The following is a 23655-nucleotide window of genomic DNA, read 5'->3' on the forward strand; positions in this document are numbered from 1 at the left end:
CGGGGGCTGTGCCTGCGGGGGCTGAGCGGGCTGCGCGGGCTGCGGCGCCGGCGGCGGCGGCTGCTGGTGGTGCTGGGTCTGCGCCAGGCCGATCTGCGGAGAGAAGGTGCCTCCGAAGACTGGGTTGACATGGTGCGGGAAGTTCTGGAATAGCATGGTCCCGTTGACTGGGGTGATCCCCTGGAAGAAGCTGTCCTCCACCGCGTTCGTCGTGGCCGTGGACCAGGTGCTGCCGAAGGACGGCGACAGCGACGCGCCTGGCGCCGCGGGCTCCTGCGGCGGCGGCGGCTGCTGAGGAGGCTGGTGGAAACTCAAGCCCGGCAGGAGCGGCGATTCCATCTGCATCTTGTCGGGGCCGTTGGGGGCCGGCGGGGCCGCGGCGGGGCTGAGGGCCGGCACTGCGCTGCTGTCCTCCGGCTTGGGGGTCTCTGAGGAGAGGGGCGTGGACGGGGCTTCGGCTGCGCTGGGTTCGGGCTGGGGCTGCTGCTGCTGCTGCTGCTGCTGCTGCTGCCGCTGCTGCTGGGGCTGGGGCTGGGTTTTGCTTTTGTCCATCAGTAAATCATCCTGCATGGTTTGCGCAGCTGAAACAGGAAAAAAGAGAGACGCGTTATTGTTAATGTGATCGTTAATGCCCCTCGCTAAAGCGGGCGGGTGTTTTACTTGCGAAAATCCAGTGCCACCGCTACTAGCCAATTGCAATGCAAATCCATAATCTCCCATTTAGAAGAGCAGGTCGGGCTGGGGATGGGGGCGGGGTGGGGGGGCTCGTGCAAGGTCTCTAAAAATACTGTGAGAGCGTCTTCACCCTTTCTGATGTCTTGGTTCCTTTTCTCTATTAGTGAGAGATGTGCTTATAAGACAGAAAGACAGCAATTTCGCCACGTCTCTTTCCCTTCACCGGAACTCAGAGCGTTCACCCTGCAATGAGAAACTGATTCTGGTTCCTGTTTTTTCCCCAAGCACCACCCTCCCCCAGTTATTTGCATACGTCAATAAATACTGCTGCGTCCTTCAGCAAGGTTAAAAAGACACCGCACACGACCCTTTCTTCCCCCTTTCCCTGCTCCGCACTTTAAAGAAACAGCAGTCTTATCCCTCTTGATTAGCAAACTGCCTTCTTGCGTTGATAATTGTTTGATTTAGCAGCAGCGAACCGCGAGGGAGGAAATCCTTGGCATTTGGTAGCAGGAGGATTCAGCTGCACAATCATTCTCTGGCTCCCAGAAGCTGCAGCTACTCCATTTTGTTAGGAGACATAAAAAACCACCGTTTTAAAAGAGGTAAAAAAAAAAAATCTACTGAAACGTTCATAAGTGCTTGCTTATTGTTACTCTAAGGATTGGAGTTTTTCTGCTTATTCTCCAATCTTCTTGTCTCCAATTCTGTGACACAAGAAATTTCTTGGCTTCTCAGCGATTCAGGTCTGGACAGGAGCCTGAGAATTTCTGTGCAGAGTAGAGAAATATTCTGGTTGGATTTGAGGTCAGAGATAGAGGGGGAGACTAACAGTGAGATGGGATAGGGGTGGAGCTTTTAAAAAATCCCCCTGTGATTTAAGTAGAAAGTCAAGATACTTCTGAGGTTGCCAGATTTTCATTTTTGAATCCTCCTGATGCTGCCTTGGTCACAAGACTGGCAAATATAGAATCCATTCTCTTATCACTGGTATTAGCAATGAAAGATTATGGTTTGAAGACCCTGAATTACCATATGCTAGCAAAAGCTTTAAAAATAGCCTAGTACAAAGTCCCAAATTCTCATACATTGTAATTATAGTGCATTGCCACCACTGCCTCATTTAGCCATATAAGGAGTGTATGGTATTTTCCATCTCTCATAGAAGGGCTATATTCACCTCTGCCATACAGCCTGTTTTTTCATTCAAGGATGAAAATAGTAATCACTCAAAATCAGGAGATTTCCATACACACAGTTATCACTGAGTTAGCCTGTCCTTTAGAACATATTAATTGCTTTAAATATGAGAATATTATAATGCTGAGACTCTGAAAACAAATATTTTGAGATGTTAAAGGAGCATATGACCAAACATATAACTATTTTTAGATGATGATTCAGTATAATTGTAACAAAGTTTCATATATATATATACATATATATATATGCAGTTAATTTAACTCTGATAACTTGGAGAAGCATCTTTCTCAGAACACTTGTTAAAGGACATCCAGATACACACAGAAGCTCTGCCTTTGGATATCCTCATGATAACTGTTAGAAAATAAATGTGTTGGAAAATGGAGATGCCACCACTGTTAACCATTAAGCAAAATATGCAGATCAAGAAATGGAATTAAAAGTAGTTCTGCTATTTTATTAAAGACTATCTTTAAAATGGTTAATCTTTCATTTTAAAGTTTCATACACAGACAAAATAGTGGGCTCAACGAAATGCTTCATAGCCACCTTACTCTCTACTCTTTCCTCCCCTTCAACCCCCCCAACATAAAAACCCAGCCCAGTATACCTCACAAAGTGTCAGCTACTACCAATAAAACCTACATAAGATTGATTTTATGTTCCTCAGATCCCTTGGTCTAAAACTATGGCTTTGATCTGTACTGTAAAATATGACACAAAGAGGCAAGCAAAGCTTGGATTCACAACAGCACAAAGTTCTATCGCTGCCAAAGAAAATGGACATAGAAAGACATTTTCAGACTTGGTTTAAGCAGCGCTGCAGTAGACCATTATAATCTGGGATCTGAGTTCTTTCCAGTGGGCTAGAATTGTCTTTACAATAGCCATATCATCATGGCTGAAATATCCATTTGATTATAATTTTAACATCATTCAGCTTTTCTGATGCTCGTATTGATGCTTTGTGTTAATGCCTTCAGTTTAAACTACATGCTCTTGATAGAAAAATTAATGCTGTACTATAGCAAAAAGGCTAAAAAGTAAGCTGTACTCAGAATATTTTATAATATACAATTAATATATTTATTGAATTAAAATTCTTCCATCATACCACATACCAGGAAAACTCATTTCTCTTCTAAACACTCCTTAAAGATATAAATTTCACTTTCTGCATAAATTCATTCTGTCAAGGTCAAGACCCATCTTTAATAAATAAGACCCTTTTAAACAAAAGGAAAGCAATAGATTAAGATTACACTTACAAAGTTAATATGCAATATCTCGGCAACTGCTTGTCTAGTTTGTTTGGGTGTGTTTCTTTTTTTCTTTTTTCTTATTTACAGCAAAGTCCGAGAAATAGATACCTCCTTCCCCTCCCCCCACCACACACACAATAGAGCTTCCTTCACATGCAATCACCCGATCTCAAGTAACAAATTCTTAGTAGCAGTTACCTTTGAGTGTCCAGTTTTTAAGGATCGATAAAATTAAAAAGTGTACAGTATTTATTTTCTTCTTTCAGGTTGATTATGTGACCGCTCTGGCAAAAGCACTTTGACAACTGTAAGAGGAGAGGGCATGCGCGCACAAGGAACTGTGGGGGCTGAAGTCCTTCACTAGGTACTCTGCCTGACTTAAGCACGTTCAGACAAGGAAAGGAGGAAGCCTCGCAAAAAGGATTCCAAGGGGAAGAGCTTGTGCCCAGATTACGTTATATTTTCCTACCAATCTGAATCGTGAATTGTTGAAATGAAAAGGGAGAAAAATAAATTGGTTTGCCAACTTGATTTAGGAAGCCAGGTTAAAAGAGAAACTGGATTGAAGGACTCAAAATAAATAAACCCATCAGAGCTACCTTAAATGGTATTAGTATGGTGATGACTGGGTAGCCAGCAATAGGAACCCTATTAGAGGAAAAGAAATTGGGATGGGGAGGGAATGGAGAGGGGAGACTACTAGGAAAAGATAAATACTTAAAATCTGACCGTCCTTAAAAAACATTTTTAATATTAAAGAATAAAAAATACCTTAATATTAAATGTGATATTAACTGTGGAGATCAGGTAAAAATAGGTTTCAGTCACAAATTTTTGACATCCACCAAGATTTCTTTGTATTTGAGTTTTCAATGAAGGCACAAATCACATAAAATTCTACCTGACATGCTCTGAATCAACTCACCTCCTTATTTTACTTGTCAAAATGAAAGTTTACTTTGCATTATTCATACAATGATCAATCAAGTAAAATTCACCTCTTTTAAGCTAAAATAATATTTGGTGAAATATTTAAAATAGTTTGACATTTAGTGTTATATTGCATAGGACAGTGACTTCCTTGTAAATACAGTTTCTATTTAAAAAAATATTTTTGGGGGGGGTATATATTTTTCCTATCTTAACCTCATGACTCCAAGGCTAGCATCTCACAGCATATTAACATCAACTCTTATTATCCATAGCTTCTGAGAGCAATAGTTCAACTACCAGTTTGCTCACGTAGACATAAGATATTATTTCTTCTGGGATTTGGTTCAATGCCATTCACCCCAGGGGTTCGGAGTAAATGTCAGTTGATGACTACTACTCTGACTGACCTCAGAACTAAAAATGTTAAACATCATTTAAAACTGTTTTAATTCTCTATTTCCTTTCTTCACCAATTAGAATTATAGTATTATCAGAGACTACTAATCTGTAGCGTTAGTGGTCTTTGTTCCTAGTTATTTCTAAAGAAAAAAAACAAAACCCTTTAAGAGGAAAAAAGTTATTGTGAATCAACCTGTGAAAAGCTTTTTATAAAATAACTAAATGGCCTTCTTATTCTTACTGTGAACTCTTTTTATATTCCCCATTTTTTCTATTCCTCTGCACTCCTAAAGAAAGCCTTACTTCTGCCAACGTGCTGTACTTATCATTTGCATCCCAGAGTCTGTCAGGATCACTCCAGGTTAATCTTATTCCTGAAGACTTCCCTAGCCTACCAAACTTCTACATTTTCAAGTACTTCAGTTAAGTAAAAGAAAGTTCCCTCATAAAATTTTTACCAAGACTTGTTTTAAGAAAAATAGATTTTAAAAATTATTTATAATTAATGTCAAGATTTTATTGATAGCAATTCCTTTTTTTCCCTTTTTTTAAAGTTTGTTTATTTAAAGAGAGAGTGGAAGTGGGGGATGGGCAGAGAGAGAGAGAGAGAGAGAGAGAGAGAGAGAGAGAGAATTCCAAGCAGGCTCCACACTGCCAGAGCAGAGCCTGATGTTGGGCTTGAACCCACAAAATATGAGATCATGACCTGAGTCTAAGGGCATACCACCCTGAACGCACCCGATCTCATCTGATCTCGGAAGCTAAGCAGGGTGGGGCCTAGTTAGTACCTGGATGGGAGATCATGACCTGAGTTGAAGTCAGGTGCTTAACCAACTGAGTCATCAGGCACCCTTATTGGTAGAAATTCCTAAGTTATTCAGGTGTACTTGAAAGTGGTTTACTTGGGCATTTATCAATCCACTTGACCACAAGTGAAGGTCTAATAACAATTTACACAATAAAGAAAAATAAACTCTGGCCTCTGACCCTTGATAAATGGCAATCAGTAATTGGCACTGCCCATACTTATGAAGTACCTTCTGCTCTTCTTTTCCTAAAATGAACATTCAAATCTAAAAAGAAAATGGCTCAAACATAAATACCAAGGTGTAAATAAATACCAAACAAATAATAAATTATAGAAGGACCCCCAACAAGAACAAAGACCTTCCCTACAGAAATCCTGTTTTTTATTTAACCAGAAAGGAAGCCCTTTCTAAAATTTTGTCTTCAGATCACAATGCTTAATCATATATCCCTTAGAAGGGTCATGGAAGACTGTCAAAATAGAGACTGGAGAGTTAACTCATTGGGATATACACGGATCAAAAACAACCTTCTAGGCTTTCTTCCATTCCTACCCTACTTACATCTCTAGCACAATGTTTATGAGTCCTGGGTGATTGGTGGTTTCTCCAAAGACGTTTCCAGAATGAATGAATAAATGAATGAATGGATGAAATACTTTTTGATTATCTAAGACAGCCAAGGTTTGAATATTAAATTATTCTCCATTTAGAAGAACAATTACTTTTTCATCATGAGGAGTATGCAGATTATTTGATTATCATCATGAAATAACATTCATTCAGCACTAATTGAACAGGTAACTTTGTTCCTATCTAAAAGTTTACAAAGACACACACCTCAGCTCTCTACAGAAACTGCTTCATTAAGTTTGCACTAGCACTTGGAGCTAAATCCAATGGATGTTTTGTCCATCTTTATCTTGCTTGATCTTGCAGTAACACTGACATAACTGACCACAATTTCTGGATATGCCTTCCCTTTGCTTCCTTCATGCCATACTTTCTTGGTTTTCTTACATGTAGGGTTATGTGCCCTCTAGCATTACCAGTGCTCTCTCTCACTAGCTCTCAATCTTCTTTGCTAACTAACTTTAAATACTGAGTTCCTCAGGACTCTATGCAAGGCCATTTTCTTTTCTTTTTTAATTACTTTAATGTTTAGAGACAAAGTGCCAGTTGGTGAGGGGCAGAGAGAGAGGGAGGGAGACACAGAATATGAAGCAGGCTCCAGGCTCTGAGCTGTCAGCATTGAGCTCAACACAGGGCTTGAACCCATGAACCATGAGATGATGACCTGAGCCGAAATCAGATACTTAACCAACTGAGCCACCCAGGTGCCCCTATCCTAGGCCATTTTTTCATCTCGCTCCAAGTGAGTGGCTTTCCCAACTATAAAGATTCAGGCTTATCCTATTGACAGCTATATTCCCAACATCTATCACTATGCCTAGCACATAGTAAATAGGTATTCAGTAAACATTTGCTGGATTGGGGCGCCTGGGTGGCTCAGTCCGTAAAGCATCCCACTTTTGCTCAAATCATGATCTTGTGGTTCCTGAGCTCAAGCCCTGCGTCAGGCTCTGTCAGCCCCCCTAACAGCCCAGGATCTGGAGCCTGCTTCAGATTCTGTCTCTCTCTCACTCTCTTTACCCCTCCTCTGCTAACGCTCACACTCTCTCTCTCAAAAATAATTTTCAAAATATTTGTTGGATTAAAGTTACATTTATGTGCAAAGGGCCAAGAATGCCAAAACAATCTAGATGGCAAAAATAATATGCCTATAAGATTTACACTACTAGATATCAAGACTTATTATAAAGCTGTAGTAATTAGGCTATGGTTATTGGCACAAGGATAAGCAAACAGACACATGGAATAAAATAAAAGGTCCAGAAATAGATCCACATATGTATGGTCACCAGATTTATGAAAACAGTAACTCTGCAATATTAAAAGGATCATTTTTTCAATAAAGGATATTGGAGTCAACTAAATATCCATATGGCAAAAAAAAAAAAAAAAAAGACTTTCACCCTTGCCACACCATACACAAAAATCATTTCCAGATGGATTGTAGGTCTACACATAAAAGGTAAACAATAAAACCTTTAAAAGAACATAGGAGAATATTTTCATGAGGTTGGAGTAGACAACAATTTTAACAGGTCACAAAACCAATAACCATAAAGGAAAAATTTTAAAAACTAAACAAATTAAATTAAGAACATCTGTTTACCATGGACAGAATTAAAGTGAAAACTCATAGAAGAGAAATATATGCAGTATGTATATTTTTAACAAAAGACTTATAATCAGAATATATAAAGAACCCTTACAAATTAATAGTAAACATCTCAAAAAAAAGACAAGCAACTTCAACAAAAGATATTTAAATGCTCAAAAAAAGTATATGAAAAAAAAAAGGATTACCTCACTAATCATCAAAGAAGTACAAAATAAAACCAGAAATGCTAAAATTGGAAAAGCCAGATAATGCCATACCTTAGCACAGATGTGGGAGCAACCCAAACACTGCTGGCAGAAGTATGATTTGGTTTAACTATACAACCACATTGCAAAACTATTTAGCAAGATCTACTAAAGCAAACATTCACATACCTTATAACCTAGCAATTCTGCCTCTAGATATGTACCCGTCAGAAATGTCAGAAATGCAAACATATGTTCACCAAAAGACATGTTTAAAGTAGTGTCAATCAGAAATAACACATACCTGGAGACAATCCAAATATCCATCCACAATCCAATGGATAAATAAATTTGTGATAGATTCGTATAATAGAATATCATAAGGCAAAGATAATGAATAGAACATAGATGAAATGCATGAATACAATGCTGAGTGAAAGAAACCTAACAGGGCAAAGTACATACTATATGATTCGATTTACATAAAGTTCTAATAAAACTAGTTTATGGGGGGGCCCGGGTGGCTCAGTTGATTGAGCATCTAACTTCAGCTCAGGTCATAATGTCATGGCTCATGAGTTCCAGCCCCACACTGCAGCAGGCTCTGTGCAGACAGCTGAGAGCCTGGAGCTCGCTTTAGATTCTGTGTTTCAGTCTCTCTCTGACCCTCCCCACTTGCACCAGCACTCTCTCTCAAAAACAAATAAATGTTAAAAAAAAATTTTTAATAAATAAAAAGAATTTAAAAAACTAATTTAGGATTAGAAGTCACCGCAGTAGTTACCCCTGTAGAGAAATAATGATTGGCAGGAGACATAAAAGGAGACTGCAGAGATGCTGGTGATACACTCTTGTTTTCTTGAATTGGATGCTGTTATATAGGAGTATTTACATTGAAAATTTAGAAAACTGGACACTTACAATACATGCACTTTTCTGTATTTTTGCTATATTTCCATTAAATTTCTAACACTTACATATATAATTGTAAAGATTGAGTATCTTCTGTAAGTTAAAGAGAAAAAAAAAACAGCACAATCTGGCCAAATAAAAAGTCTAAGCCTTAAGTCTAGGTCATGGAGCTAGAGAAATAAATAGGGGACTCCCTACATGCCAGACCTGTGCTACAGGCACTACATGCAAAGATGGAAAAATCCAGAGTCCCCTGACTTAAAATACCTCGCAACCTAAGGAGGGAAAAATAATTTTGGTCAACGATGGTAAATTAGATATCCTCTAGGTAACCTAGAAAGATTTTAAGATAGTTAACGCCTAAGGCAATTCGTAAGCAGGAAATCCACATCCTCTGAGTGAGGATCTATTAAGCAATTCTAAATCAGACTAAGTTTGAGAACATAACAAGAGAAAGAGGAGCAAAAAGGGGGCCCAGGAAGCCAGATGTGGTTTGCTGGGCAATGTGGAGAACACCTGGAGTTCTTTACGTTTCTTGCCTCTCCCTTACCTTTGGGTTCATTCATTCAGCAATTATGAAAGGCCTCTTAGCTACAAAGCAGCAATTCCATAATTTAACCTGCTTTTTTAACTGCCCTTGTAAGAGAAAACTGAGGCCATTTGACAGTACTGCTCTCAATTTCTCAGCTGCCTAGCATCAAGCCTCTGCCCCCAGTCCCACACCCTTTACAAACTTACCTATAACCCTCTCCATACTTCCTTTCCTTCTATCTCAGAGGAAGCTGAGTTCCCCTACAGGTCCATGATTAATCACTCCCCCTGTATTCTAGAGCTTATTCCTTCAAGTTTCCTTGAGACCCAGTTCATTCGTTTATTATTCCCAACATTCTCTGTCCCATTCGAGACAGGGTGTTTGAAAGAAGCCCCTATATCCCAGCAATGACCAACAGACACTTCTCAATTTTTATTTTATTTGCCATTCATCCTTCATAAAACACTTGTAAGCAAAATTCTAAGATGGTCTTCCAAGATTCTAGGCTAGAAGGACAACAGGAACCTTAGTTCTGTAACTGCAATTCTGCCAACAAGAATGAGCTTGAAAGCAGATTTGACAACCTGAACAGAAAACCCAGTCGTGCTGCATCAGACTTCTGATCCCTAGAACGGTAAGTCATAAATGAGTGTTGTTTTAATATATTAAGCTTGAGGCAGATTTGTTACATAGCAGTAGCAAACGAACTCCACACTATTCTATTTTCTTTGAAGGCACTGCTTTCCTGGTTCTTCAGTTCTAAAGTTTCTTCTGTCTCCTGGCTACTAGATAGAGCTTCCCCCAGGGTTCTCCTAATTCTACACTCTGGACAACGTTATATTCAAAAACTGGGAAACTGAGTTCACTGCTATCTAGGTTTTCAGATTAAATCTTTCTGCTAAGCTCCAAACAACTACTTAACAACTTCTGTATCTCAAGATCCTGCAGCACCTCTTCTCCCACATACCTTTACCTTTATTCCTGGTTTACTTATCTTTCTCCTACTTAATGGGTCTACCTTCCATCTAGTCACTCAAGGTAGTAATTTAGACATTGTTTTGTCTTTCCTCTTCTCTCTCACTGAGGGACAAGTCCACTTCGTCACTAAAACTTATTACTTTGGCTGCCTAAATTTCTGCCTGACATACCCACCTCTTTATTCACAACCAGTTTAACACTATATCTGAACTATGGCAGTCTTACCCTAATGTCTCTCATCTAGTACCCTTTCAAATGTGGCCTCCACACTAAAGCCCAAGTAATCACTCAAATACAACTTTATTATGGTATGCCCCTTCCTAAAACTTTTTACTTCTCCCCTGCCAAGAGGATAAAATACAAAATTAACTCTTCTTCTACTCTTCTTCCCAGCCATACCTAACTACTACAGGTCTCTGGATGGACCAAGATCTTCTACCATAATGCCTCTGCACATAGTCCTTCTGCCGGAAATACCTTTCTACTGCTTGATAACCTACTCTTACTCACCGAATAGGACCTACTTCAAACCTCCTTGAGGCTTTCCCTGGCCATGTAAGCAGAATTGCTCATGTTCTCCTTTATATCCCTTTGTAATACAAACATACCTCTATTACAATATTCTTCATACCTTAGTATAATTATCAGTTTGTACACCCATCTTTCCTAGAAAAGATCCAGGATCAGGACTCTATTCATCTTTGTAAGGCAGGCACTGGGCCTGACACTTAGAGATAAAATAAAAGTTTATTAGATAAAAGTTTGATGACCAAATCAAAGAACAAGGTTCTTTGAGCTCAATTTAGAGAGGCTAAGAACACTTATTTAACAATAGGTTAAAGGGAGGCGCCTGGGTGGCTCAGTTGGTTAAGCAGCAGACTTCAGCTCAGGTCATGATCTCACAGCTCATGAGTTTGAGCCCCTCATTGGGTTCTGTGCTGACAGCTCAGAGCCTGGAGCCTCCTTCCGATTCTCTCTCTCTCTCTCTCTCTCTCTCTCTCTCTCTCTCTGCCATCTCTCACTCAAAAATAAATAAAAAACATTTAAAAAATTTTTAAAAACATTACGTAAAGAGAAATTCTTTTGCCATTAAAAGTATTTCAAAAATACTAGGTTTAATGACATTATAACATTTAATGATGATATTCCATACTAAAATTTGGTGGAATTAATTTGTTCTTTCTCCTATTACAGGACATTTAGTTTGCTTACAAATTTTCACTATTTTCCAAACTGAATGTTTCCTTATGCCATATTTCTAAAGAAAAATTTACTTGTTTGAAAGGCATAACATTAAAGCTTTTGATACATATTAACAAATTGTTTTTAAAAGGTTGCAGCAGTTTATGGTTCCTACAGAAATTAAATTCTAATATGAAAACAATGCATGATTACTATATATAACAAAGAATAATATAGTTACTGTTCTGATGATAACCTAATGTAGAAAAAGTCTCTATTCTTATGGTATGCCAAATAAAATTAAGTCTCTTTCAGCATTCCAATATATTCAATACTTTGTCATTCATCATCATACCTTCATGTGATAAGGAAATAATACAGGTAAGTCTGAATACTTACAGCGTATGTTTATTAGCTGGAGATTCCATTTCAAATAACATGCCAACATATAGGCATATGTATTCCATTAAAGAGAAAAATATCATCAACAACCTTCATCTATATTTCCTGTTACTAGACTTCAAGTGTAATTAATTTTATTTTAAAACTGAATATTCATGAAGGTGAACAAAAAAGTACACAAAATTTGAGTTATAAAATAAGTGAGTCCTGGGGATGTAATGTACAACATGGTAACTACAGTTAATAATACTGTATTGCATATTTAAAAGTTGCTAAGAGAGTAGACTTTAATAATCTTCATAAGAAAAAATATATATAATGATATGCAGTAACAGATGTTAACTTATTGTGGTGCTCATTTTGCAACATACACAAATACTGATCATTCTGAACACCTGAAACTAATATCACATTCTATGTCAATCATACCTCAATTTAAAGGGGTGACTGCATGGCTCATTCAGTTAGGTATCTGACTTCAGTCGGCTCAGGTCATGATCTCACGTTTTGTGGGTTCAAGCCCAGTGTCGGGCTCTGTGCTGACAGCTCAGAGCCTAGAGCCTGGTTCAGATTCTGTGTCTCCCCCTTTCTCTGTCCCTCCCATGCTAATGCTACATCTCTTTCTGACTCTCAATAATAAATAAACATTTAAAAAAATTTTTTAAAAGACCAGTGTGGAAATAAATGAAATAGAAAATGGAAAAATGGGAGAAAAATCAATGAAGCTCAGAGCCTGGAGCCTGCTTCAGATTGTGTGTCTCTTTCTCTCTCTGCCCCTACCCTGTTCACACTCTGTCTCTATCTCTCAAAAATAAATAAATGTAAAAAATAAATAAAAAATATTTTAATATTTGTATATATTTTATGTACCTGTATTCATCTTAGGTCTAAATAATGCACAGTGGCCTAGGTATTTTTATATAAAAAGTTTTATGTATCAAAGACTTGTGAACTTGGGGTACCTGGCTGGCTCAGTCAGTAAAGCATGCGACTCTTGATCTCAAGGTTGTAGGCTCGAGCCCTGTGTTGGGTGGAGAGATTACTTAAAAATAAAGTCTCTAAAAAAATTGGGAACTTATAGAATAACTAAGTTTGTACTCTTAAGAAACATGCCCCACAGAAACAAAAGAAAAAACGTTGCAGAAGTAAATATCTCTACTAATATCAAGAGGATGAAGGCATCAAGAACAGAAAGAGCTTGTGGAAACAACCTGTCACCAAGACTATACACCTGTATATATGCTTGAGAAAGCTGCAATGTGAAAATCATATTTGCTATTTATAAAAATGTCCTTAGATTAATGTGTCTGGACCGATTGTGAGAGTAAGTGATTCTTCTAAGAATTAGATACTTATCACTGCCTATACCTGCAGTTGAACTGAATGGTACTTTGTATGTTAATAGCTGTTGTTTTGATAAATCATACAATTAAAATAATGTATCATCTTGTTACTGAAAAAAAAAAAAAAAGAAACATGCCCCACAAATGGGAAAAGAGGAGTGGGAGGTACAAGCTTCCAGTTATGAAATGAATAAGTCACAGTAATAAAAGCCACAGCATAAAGAATATAGTTAATGGTATTGTAGTGGTACTGTACGGTGCCAGATGGTGGCTACACTGGTAGTGAGCACAACGTAATGTATAAACTTGTCCAAGCTCTATGTTGTATACACCTGAAACCAATGTAACATCGTGTGTCAACTATATTAAAAAAAAAAAGTGCCCACACTATTTTTAGATTTTACTGAATTGTAAATTGAGTCCTCTCACCACAATATCACCTCCTTTTATAAACTGATTTGATACAACACAACTAAAGCTTATCCATTTTCCTACTCTTGCCATGTTTACTCAGTCATAAGACCCCACTGAAAATATTTCAGAAAATATGGTTAAGTTCTATATAGGCCATTTTTCTCTATATATAATAACTGCATCTTATATTTTAAATTTCCATTTTAAAAAATTATTCTGACAGGTTACATGTTCTTTCAGAAGACTTCAGAGAAACAAACCATACCCCGTTAATGTTTGAAGTTGTCTTCAACTCTGACAGTTTCACCATTTCACTTTAAATGCTGTTCAAAAGCCGCGCTCACTAAATCAACAGGCAACTCTCAAGGAGCTGGCCTGAGAGCTATCACCAGCTTCCAGAGTTTTAACTTCGATCCTCAAAGTTTTAGCTATGGCTATGAGCATTTTCCCAAAAGCTTTCCAAGCACCTGCTAGACATTTCCATGCCCCAGGTTCATCGTGTCACTCATCATTACCTATAGGACAAGGGTCAAACATTTACCCTATATTTAGGGTTCTCCCCTTCTAGTCCCAACCCATGTTCCCAGCTGGCATTACCCCCACTTCTCCAGGCAAGTTGGACTGAAGCTTGTTGTTGTTACCGATCCCATACGGAATGCCCTCCTCATCCTTCCTACTCATCCTAACCTCACCTTTTTTCACAGCCTTGTTCAAATGTCAGTTCCTATGTTTATCACACATTTATTGCTCTGCATTTCTATTTATCTTGTCTGGTATAATTATATTAAGTCCCCAGCTAGAACCCTAAGCTTCTTGGGGGAAGGCATGCCAAAGTCTGGTAGGGTATTTTGCAGGGAGCTCAGTAATAAAAGCTAACATTTACAGAACACATACTGGTGCTAGACAAAATGCTAAGTGCTTTCCACATATTAGTTCATTTAATCCATGTAAATAAACCCATGAGATAAATATTATTACTGTCCCTAACTCCAGATGACAAAAGGAAACTTAGGTGATTTACCTGCCCAAGGTGGTAAAAGTAGTAAATGTCAGTTCTAGGACCTACTTTCAGGTTTGTCTGACTCTAAAGCTGTCTTTTGTTAGTGACTCATAAAAGCAGATCCTCTTGTTCTATTTGATCCACACAGCCCAGAACACAGCTTGGGCTTCAAAGCTGTGAAAAGAGGGCAAATTGTGGCTCAGCAACTTTTTGTTCCCCCATTGATACAAACCTTTTATACAATGACCTTTGCCTGAAAACCAGAGATAAGCTCTAACCAAAGGATTCCAAATTCCACCCATGGGCAAGACCCAGTCCCACTCCAGGGTGTTCTAAAAACAGCATGTCTTCAAGAGAATGAATCATCAAAAAACTGATTTTAGTCTTCAGAGATCTCAAGAGCAAGACTGGTCCAGGCCTGAAAATGATGTAGAAAGTCTTTCTTTGCCATAACCTCTGCTTTAAAAGCCAGTAATTTAGAGGTGCTGTACAAGTTAATGATCAGAGGGATCATCAGAACAAAGGGAAGGGCAATGGTAAGTATATCTATCCAGGTAACCCTTGGGTACTAATATTTGAAACCAAGTTGTAGTTGTGTACTATTAGTGCCTTACATTCACAGAGGGGATTACACTTTACCAAACTCCCTCACCTTTGTTATCTTACTTGATGTTAACAGCGCTGTGCAGTGGAGAGACAGCATAAGGCCCTCACTGTACAATGCACCAGAAAGCTAGTGGAGAATAAAATCTAGAACACGTTCTGCTCACTCAGATCATGAACCATAATGTAGCACTGCATCTGCTTGGAAGAAGAGGCACCTTTTCCTAATTTCCATAAAGGGACTATATGATCAGGTGACAGCCCCAAGGATAAGTGTTGGGATCCCCACTTTAAACATATGGATTCTATTATACCTAAATAAAGCTAGAAAAATATAAAATAGAGATGTGGAAACTCAGGATCAAAGATGTTTCAAGATATAGTTAATAAGTAGTGGCTCTAAGATTAGATTTCAAATCTTCCAACTTACTAGGGGCATGCTTTTTCAATGACACTACTAGTCTCCCATTGGTTCAGTTTAATACAGGTTCTCTGTCTTCTCATGCAGTCAGACTAGTGTCTTCAGCACTTTGCTGCAAACAGCTGAATCAAAATCTAGAGTTTTTTGGTGAGGCTCTGTCCTAAGGCCATACCTGTTCTTACTGAGGAAACTGAGAATCAGATATGTGTGCCAACTATACCAAGAGGGATACTTAGATGGATCTCCCATCACTTCTAGTAAAACAAATTGGACCATCTGCCCTAATTTTAATAGATCATACATCATTACAGTGGCAGGGAATCAACATTATTAATATTATGGGAGGTGGTGTGTAGAAAGGACATTGTATATGAAATCCAATTATCTAAATTTAGATACCAGCATTACCACTTGTTAGGTGCCTGGCCCTAAGAGATAACAAAAACAAATATTAGACACATCTATTTGCCTTCCCATGTACTTTGTTTACATAATGAATAACTGCACACAACCTTAAGAGGTTATCCCCATTTCACAGATGAAGATACTGAGGCTCTGAGAAGTCCAATTAACTTACCCTAGTTATAACTTTGGGAAATGAAGGAGCCAGGATTCAAACCCCGCAATCTGATTCTAAAACCTAATTCTAAATTTCTTAGTCTTTGTTTCCTTTTCCTCTAGAATTAAATAGGGGTAATAATAACAGCTGACCTACCTAAGTCAGAATTATATTAGTGTGTATGAGGGCATTTTTAATAAACTGTAAAATAGTAATCCAAAGCTAATACTGACAGGCAGACAGGTTTATCTGGAATATCTACACTTAAGTACAGATATCTTTGTCTCCCTTCCACTTAATATTGAAAGTCAAATGACCTATGTTAAACCTATGCTTCTTGTAGCAACAATTATCTTGCTATTCAGACATTTCATAGCCTACCTCTTTCTATATCATGTGTTCTCTACTATGGAAGCAAAGTACAGTGAGACATATCCTTAATTGTCACAGGATACAGATTTTATTCTTTAATAGCTTCAAAACAGTAGATTGAGAGAATTTCTTCATCATCTGGTGATGACAATGATGATGATGATGATGATGTTCATACTAACTGATCACTTAGTTTATGTAGGCATCTAGTTAAGCATTTTATATGCCTTATCAGTTAATCCTCCTAATAATTCTAAAAAGACAGAAGCTATCATTCTACTTATTTTTCAGATAAGGAAACAAAGGCTTAGAAATGCTAAATAATTTGCCCAAGGTGACATGCACAGTCAGTGAATAAGCCCAGGTCTATTGAGATTCTAAAACTCAAGCTCTAAAGTTTAACTCTTATCCCTTACCTCCTGCCACACCCAGGCATGACCCAGAGAACTTATAGTGCCCACCTGTTCTTCTTTACAATCAGGCTTCTGCCTCCCATTGCTTCTTCCTTTAATGACTGTGTATTTTCCAAACCCAAACTGAAAATACGTGATCTGACAATCTTAAAGAAATTCCAGAAAAATCCAGCACCTGGAGTTATTCTCCTCCATACTTGATCACTTCAATGCAGAGTTTCTTGGCCTTTCTTTTGAGCCCAGACTTGGCTCATCTTAGTGTTAAACCATCTCCTTTAGTGTTAAACCCACCTTCACCCAAAAGCCTGAGAGTATCTTAGAGAATAAAATCTCAATTAGTCTTGTTATTCTGGAAAACTCCTCTCTTAAAAGAAAAAGATGAAAGAAAAGTTTTCTTTCTTCTTTCTTTTCTTTCTCTTTCTTTCTAGAGTGAGCCTGGGAGGGGCTGAGAGGGGGGCGGAATCCCAAGCAGACTCTGTGCTGTCAGCACAAATCCCAATGTGGAGCTCAGTCCCACAAACCATGAGATCATGCCCTAAGCTGAAATCAAGAGTTTGGATTCTTAACCAACTGAGCCACCTAGGTGGCCCTTTTTTTTCTCTCTTTTAAATAACAAGTTCTTGAGACATCCGTTTGCAACATCCCATTCTCCCAGCAATGGTCTCTCCTAGGGAGAGCAGAGAGGAAGAAAAAGAGTTCAACACTTCTCTTAAGGGAGAGACATTGTTTTGTCTCTTTTATTTTATTAAGTTTATTTATTTATTTAAGCAATCTCTACACCCAACATGGGGAGTGGGGCTCAAACTCGTGACCCAAGATCAAGAGTGCCATGCTCTCCCCACTTAGCCAGCCAGGTGCCCCTGCCTCTCCTTTTTAAAGTGGCTCTTAGTTGCTGTTTGCACTGTAGGCCCTCCCTACAAAAGAGATGACAAAAAAAAAATGAAAGCACAACCCTAAATTTCACTTACAGAAATAATTTGCAAATTCATCCATTCAACACATTTATTGAGCACCTATTATGCAGTAGGCTCTCAGCATTCACTATTGCTCTCTTCTATCTTAAATACAAGATCAAGAACATTCAAAAGTAGTATTCGAGGGCGCCTGGGTGGCTCAGTCAGTTAAGCCTCCGACTTCGGCTCAGGTCAGATCTCACATTCGTGGGTTTGAGCCCCGTGTCAAGCTCTGTGCTGACAACTCTGTGCTTACATAGACGAAGAGAGGAATGGTTGTTGGAAAAATAAAAATAAATAAGAAAATATCCGATAAAGGTAAGTGCTATAAAAAAAACAAAAAGGTGATGTGATTAAGAGAATCTGGTAGGTATTCATGTAAAATGGTCATTGAAGGTCTCCGTGACACCTGAATTAAGCTTGCTCCTGAACTAAAAAGGACCCATCCAGGCAAGGCCTGGTGCTGTAGGATGGAAAGGGAACAGCTAATGAATAGATCCTGATGGAGGAATAGGACTTTAGAGCATAAATTGGCAAACTTTTTTTGTAAAAGAGCCACACAGTCAGTATTTTAGGCTTTACAAATCACAGAAGTTCTCCTGAATATTTTTGTTCCAGTTGTTACAGTTTTTGGTTTTTTTTTTTTACAATCCTTTAGAAATGTAAAAATCATTCTTAGTCCTCTGGGAGTATAAAAACTAGGCCTCTGGCAAAATGTGGCCCCTGCCTTAGTTTTCTGACCTGTTTTAGAGGAACATCTATCTACTATAGCTAGAGAGCAAGTAAACAACGAGGCAAGTGGTACAAAATGGGAACTGAAAGATTGGCAGGAGTCAGATCATGCAGGGTCTTTCAGGCTAAGTTTAGTCTTTTAATTATTTTCTAAGTGTGATGGGAAACTCCTGGAGAGTTTTAAGTAAGGCAGTAACATGATCTGCTTTAAGCTTCAAAAAAACCACCATGGTTCTCTGTAGAGAACAGACTGCATTTGGGGTTAGAGTGGAAACTGAGAGATAGTTGATTAGAAGGCCAGCAATTATGTCATCCAGGCCAGAAAGGACAAGGGCGGTGGTGGTAAAGACAGAAAGTGAACTTAATACCCTCAGTGAAAGCTATCTTTATCACTGATGAACAAAATCATGGATGGAGTCTTGAAATTTCACTTTAAAATCAAAAGAGTAGTATAAAGAGCTTAGGTTGAGCTATAAATAGTATTAAGTTTGATTCGTAGGAAAATCTTACTCAAATTTTTAGCAATATTTTGACATTTTTGATTTATAGATATTTGACTTTCAGGAAGATCATCTTTTCCACTCTCCTCCTAGTAAAATGATTCACAGTTTCTCCTCTGATTCCTCATATTCATTATTTTCCCCTTTTCATCTCAATGTATTATAAAGTAGACTTAGAATATTCCTCTTATTTCAGAGTGTACTACAGTCAACCAGAAGGTAGCTGCTCTTTTAAAATCTGAGAAACTTCCAACTTCCCTTAGCAACACGCCCCTCTCTCTCAAAATTCCCACCATGCGTGTAAGTTGTAAATACAAGTGGTTCTGACACTATCCAAAATCATTTCCTTGTTCTTTCTCTGATAAAAATATTGCTAAGTTTTGAAAATTCATCAAGCTGTACATATACTTTGGGTACTCTTTTTGTATATTTCTCAAGACTTTCTTTTTTAGAAATTGAGGGTGGGGAATGATCCAGACACACACACAAAGAGGTTCCAATGATGGCAGCAACCCTTAGGGGGTAGGCAGATTAGATAGGGTCATAGGTTGAGTTCCTTGGAAACAGAGTCTGAGACCAAGTTTTACATGTAAAGGATTTATTGAGGAGAGGACACAACTGACAAATACACCTGCAATGAAATACAGAAAGCAGGAAGAGTCAGAGAGATACACTGACGCCCGAAGTGGTTACAACTGAGTATTCAGTCCATCTTGTGATAAGCTTTGGAGTAGAGACAGCCCTCAGACTTGTCTTCAAATGAAACATGAAAGCTAAGTCTTTGCATCTTATCACTGGCTGTGGGCTCCCAGGAGCATAACCTAGAGTGAGGCAGTTCCCTGAATCCTAAAGCAATGCCCAGTAAAAACAAAACAAAGCTTCATGCCATCAGGAGCCAATATTCCCATCAGCTATGTGATAAGCACCTTAGCTATGAAGAGAAGATCCAGGTTGTTAGCATCATCTCCACTACAGAGGGACATTCAGATATTCTCATCCAGTCAGTTTTACTGTTTAATGTTTATCATGGTGCCTATTATTAATTTAACACGGGTACATAGTATTTTAATTAAAACACCCTAGTAAACTTTAGTATGTCAAATATACTAATTAGCATGCTAATTAGGATTTTCACTAAAATACTAGGTTTTATTGTGTAATATAGTATTTTACCATGGGCATACAACATTTTTATTGAAAATAAACAGACTTCGGGGCACCTGAGTCGCTTAGTCGGTTGAGCAGTTGAGCAGCCGACTTCGGGTCAGGTCAAGTTCTCAGGGTTCGTGAGCTGAAGCCCCACCTCAGGCACTATGCTGACAGATCAGAGCCTGGAGCCTGTTTCAGACTCTGTGTCTCCCTCTTTCTCTCTGCCCCTCCCTCACTTACACTCTCTCTCTTTCTCTCAAAAAATAAACATTGAATAAAAAATTTTTTAAATAAACAGACTTCATGTTCAAATATTTAGAAACATACTTTTAAAAAATACTGCTAGAAAAGTGACTCGAGTACCACTTTGTGTACCTTTATGCAGTGGATGATTAAACTTGAATCATTTTTTACTCTTCCTTCTATTTTTTCAAGTCATATGGCTCCTCCTGTGATAAGACTCTTCTTTTCTGTCACTGCCACCAATTCTGGTCCCCATGTTCATCTCCTCAAACCTAAAATGTCTCCTGTGTCCGATTGCATCCAAGTTATTACAGGGGAATAGGGGAATGTTCCACTGCATGACTTGTATTAATTCCTCAAATAGTTATTGAAAGCCTGTGTAAAGCTTTAGGTAAATAACTTTAGGCAAGAAGACACAATCCCTCCATCTCTTTTCTAGTGAGTAGGTTTAGTCAATATCATAATGAATAATTTCATAGAAGTTGTGATAAAAATATTATGAAAAAGTACCAGATGTTATAAAACAATATGACATCTGGACATGGATTAGGGGGTCAAACTGTTTACTAAAGTAAGCAAGCTGAAGGGAACCTATGTCGCTTACTTGGTTGATCATCCACCTCTTGACTTTGGCTCGGGTCATGATCCCAGGGTCATGGGATTGAGCACTGCATCAAGCCCTACCTTGGGCTCCTTGCTAAGTGTGGAGTCTGCTTAAGACTCTCTTTCTTCCTCTACCTCTCTCCCAGCTTATGCTCTAATTTAAAAAAAATGTTTTATTTAACTAAGCAAGCTGAGCCGTAAAGAGTTCAAAAGAAGTATGTTTCATGCAAAAAGAATACCAACCTTCCTCCTACTTTTAGGCTCTGAAGAAGAGGCAGCACAGCATACTCAAGGAACTAGGGAAGGAAGCCAGTAGCCAGCATTCTAGAAGTTAGGGTTCAACTGGGAAACTGGTAAGTAAGCAGCAGCCATATAAAGGCATTATAAGTAGGATTTTATTTTGCTTTTTTTTATTTTAATTTTGAGATAATTTCAGAATCACAAAAATATTATAAAATATAATTTCCCTATACTTTTCAACCAAATTCTCCAAATGTTAACAACTTAAATAGCTACAGGATAGTGATCAAAATCAGGATATAACATTGATTCAATACTATTACCTAATTTACATACCATATTTTACCAATTGCCCCAATAATATCCCTTCTAAGAGTCCAATCCAGGATCACACAATGCTTTCAGTTGTCATGTCTCCTTAGTTCCCTCTAATATTGAATAGTTTCTCAGCCATTATCTTTCATGACCATGACACTGTTGAAAAGCACTGGCCAGTTATTAGGTAGAATGTACCTCAATTATGATTTATCTAATGCTTCCTCATGATCAAACTCTGGTTATACATTTTTGGCAATAATACCACAAAAGTGATACTGTGTCCTTCTCAGTGCATCATTTCAGAAGGAACATGATGTGGATTTGTCTCATGTGATGTTACCTTTGATCACCTGGTTAAAGTAGGGTCTGCCAGATTTCTCCACTGTAAAGCTATTATTATTCACTTTTTACTTAAGTATCTTTGGGAAGATACTTTCTACGTGAATATTCTGTTTCTCAACATACTTTCACCAGTAATTTTAACACCCATTAATGATTCTTGCCTGTATCAATTATTTATGCAGTGTTTTTGCAAATGGTAATCTGTGGTTTTTTACAATTCTTCTACATTAGCTGGAATGCTACTCTAAGGAAGAGTTTTTCCTTCTCCCCTGATTTAGTCATTTATTTTTATCAGTAATGACTCATGGATTCATATTTTATTCCATGAGTTATGATTCATTAATATTATTATTTTGTTACTTAAAATGTACCCTGTTCCACTGAAATCCCTTCAGGTTGATTCTTAGGTATTTTTGACATGCTCTCATCTTTTTTTGAGCACATCCCTACTTTCTGTCACTGCAGATTTTCCATGTTCATGTACGTTTCCTGCCCCAGTCTAGAATTAGTAAAGAGCTAATTTCTCTAAAAAGCTCACATTCCCTTTATTGGCGATATCACTAGGTATATTCACTGGTGTCATTGCTTCAGGCGCTCTCAGCAGATAGAGCTAAAGTGTATGCATGCATACCCCTATGTATATCTATAAAATCATGAGTTTGTTTTGATACCTCCAATTCCAATCAAACATTATAGGCTTCATTCTAGCCTTAGAAGTGTCTTTCTTGGGGCGCCTGGGTGGCTCAGTCGGTTGAGCGGCCGGCTTCAGCTCAGGTCATGATCTCACAGTTCATGAGTTCAAGCCCCGCGTCGGGCTCTGTGCTGACAGCTAGCTCAGAGCCTGGAGCCTGCTTCAGATTCTGTGTCTCCCTCTGTCTCTGACCCTCCCCTGCTCACACTATCTCTGTCTCTCAAAACTAAATTAAAAAATCACTAAAAAAAATTAAAAAAAAATTTTTTTAAGTGTCTTTCTTTTCTTTAATTGAATAAATATTTACTGAACACGTGCCATTGGCCAGGCTCTGTGTCAGACACTGAGGATATAATATTGAACAAAACAGAGATGCGTGGGTGGCTCAGTCAGTTAAGCTTCTGACTTTAGCTCAGGTCATGATCTTATGGCTCATGAGTCCGAACCCCACGTTGGGCTCTGTGCTGATAGCTCAGAGCCTGGAGCCTGCTTCGCATTCTGTGTCTCCCTCTCTGCCCCTCCCCTGCTCATTCTCCATCTCTCTCCTTCAAACGTAATAAACATTTTTTAAAATTAAAAAAAATATATATTGAACAAAACAGATAGGGTCCCTGTCCCTGCCCTCATGAAGCTTAGATTCTAGAAGGTACAATTTACAGATTATTCCTTTTCTCCAAAATTGCTAAATTTAAATTTATGGTTTTTATTGGCTCCTTCTCGCCAGGATTTAAACAACCCACAGAAAGGTTTTAAGCAGATAACATGATCAACATGATCAGTTCTACTTTTTTTTTTGTTTTTAAGTTCTATATTTCTTAAAAAGTCATTCTACTGGAGAAGTCAAAGGAAGAAAGAGCAGATTAGAAGACCAATTGTCAAATCAGTTGGTGGGGGAGGGGGATGAAAGTGAATGTGGGGAGACAGACCAATTTGAGGCTGTTAACTAGTCCAAGGTAAGAGATGACAGTCAACTTGACTGAGGTGAAGTCAGGAGGAATAGAAATAAATGTATTTGGGAAATATTTAGGAGATAAAGGGACCA

The 23655-nt window shown here is 38.3% G+C and overlaps 1 protein-coding gene across 1 annotated transcript in view; it reads right to left on the reverse strand.

The window, feature by feature from the left end:
- The window catches only part of CPEB3 (cytoplasmic polyadenylation element binding protein 3), a 184443-nt gene that overhangs the window by 149670 nt on the left and 11118 nt on the right, over positions 1-23655 (reverse strand). Inside the window, exon 3 of the mRNA XM_029932231.1 lies at positions 13-581. Coding sequence (XP_029788091.1) covers positions 13-570 — 558 coding nt within the window. The 5' untranslated portion in view covers positions 571-581. The remainder of the gene's footprint in view (positions 1-12; positions 582-23655) is intronic.

The sequence above is a fragment of the Suricata suricatta genome, chromosome 2, assembly GCF_006229205.1.
Source record: "Suricata suricatta isolate VVHF042 chromosome 2, meerkat_22Aug2017_6uvM2_HiC, whole genome shotgun sequence".
Taxonomy (NCBI): domain Eukaryota; kingdom Metazoa; phylum Chordata; class Mammalia; order Carnivora; family Herpestidae; genus Suricata; species Suricata suricatta.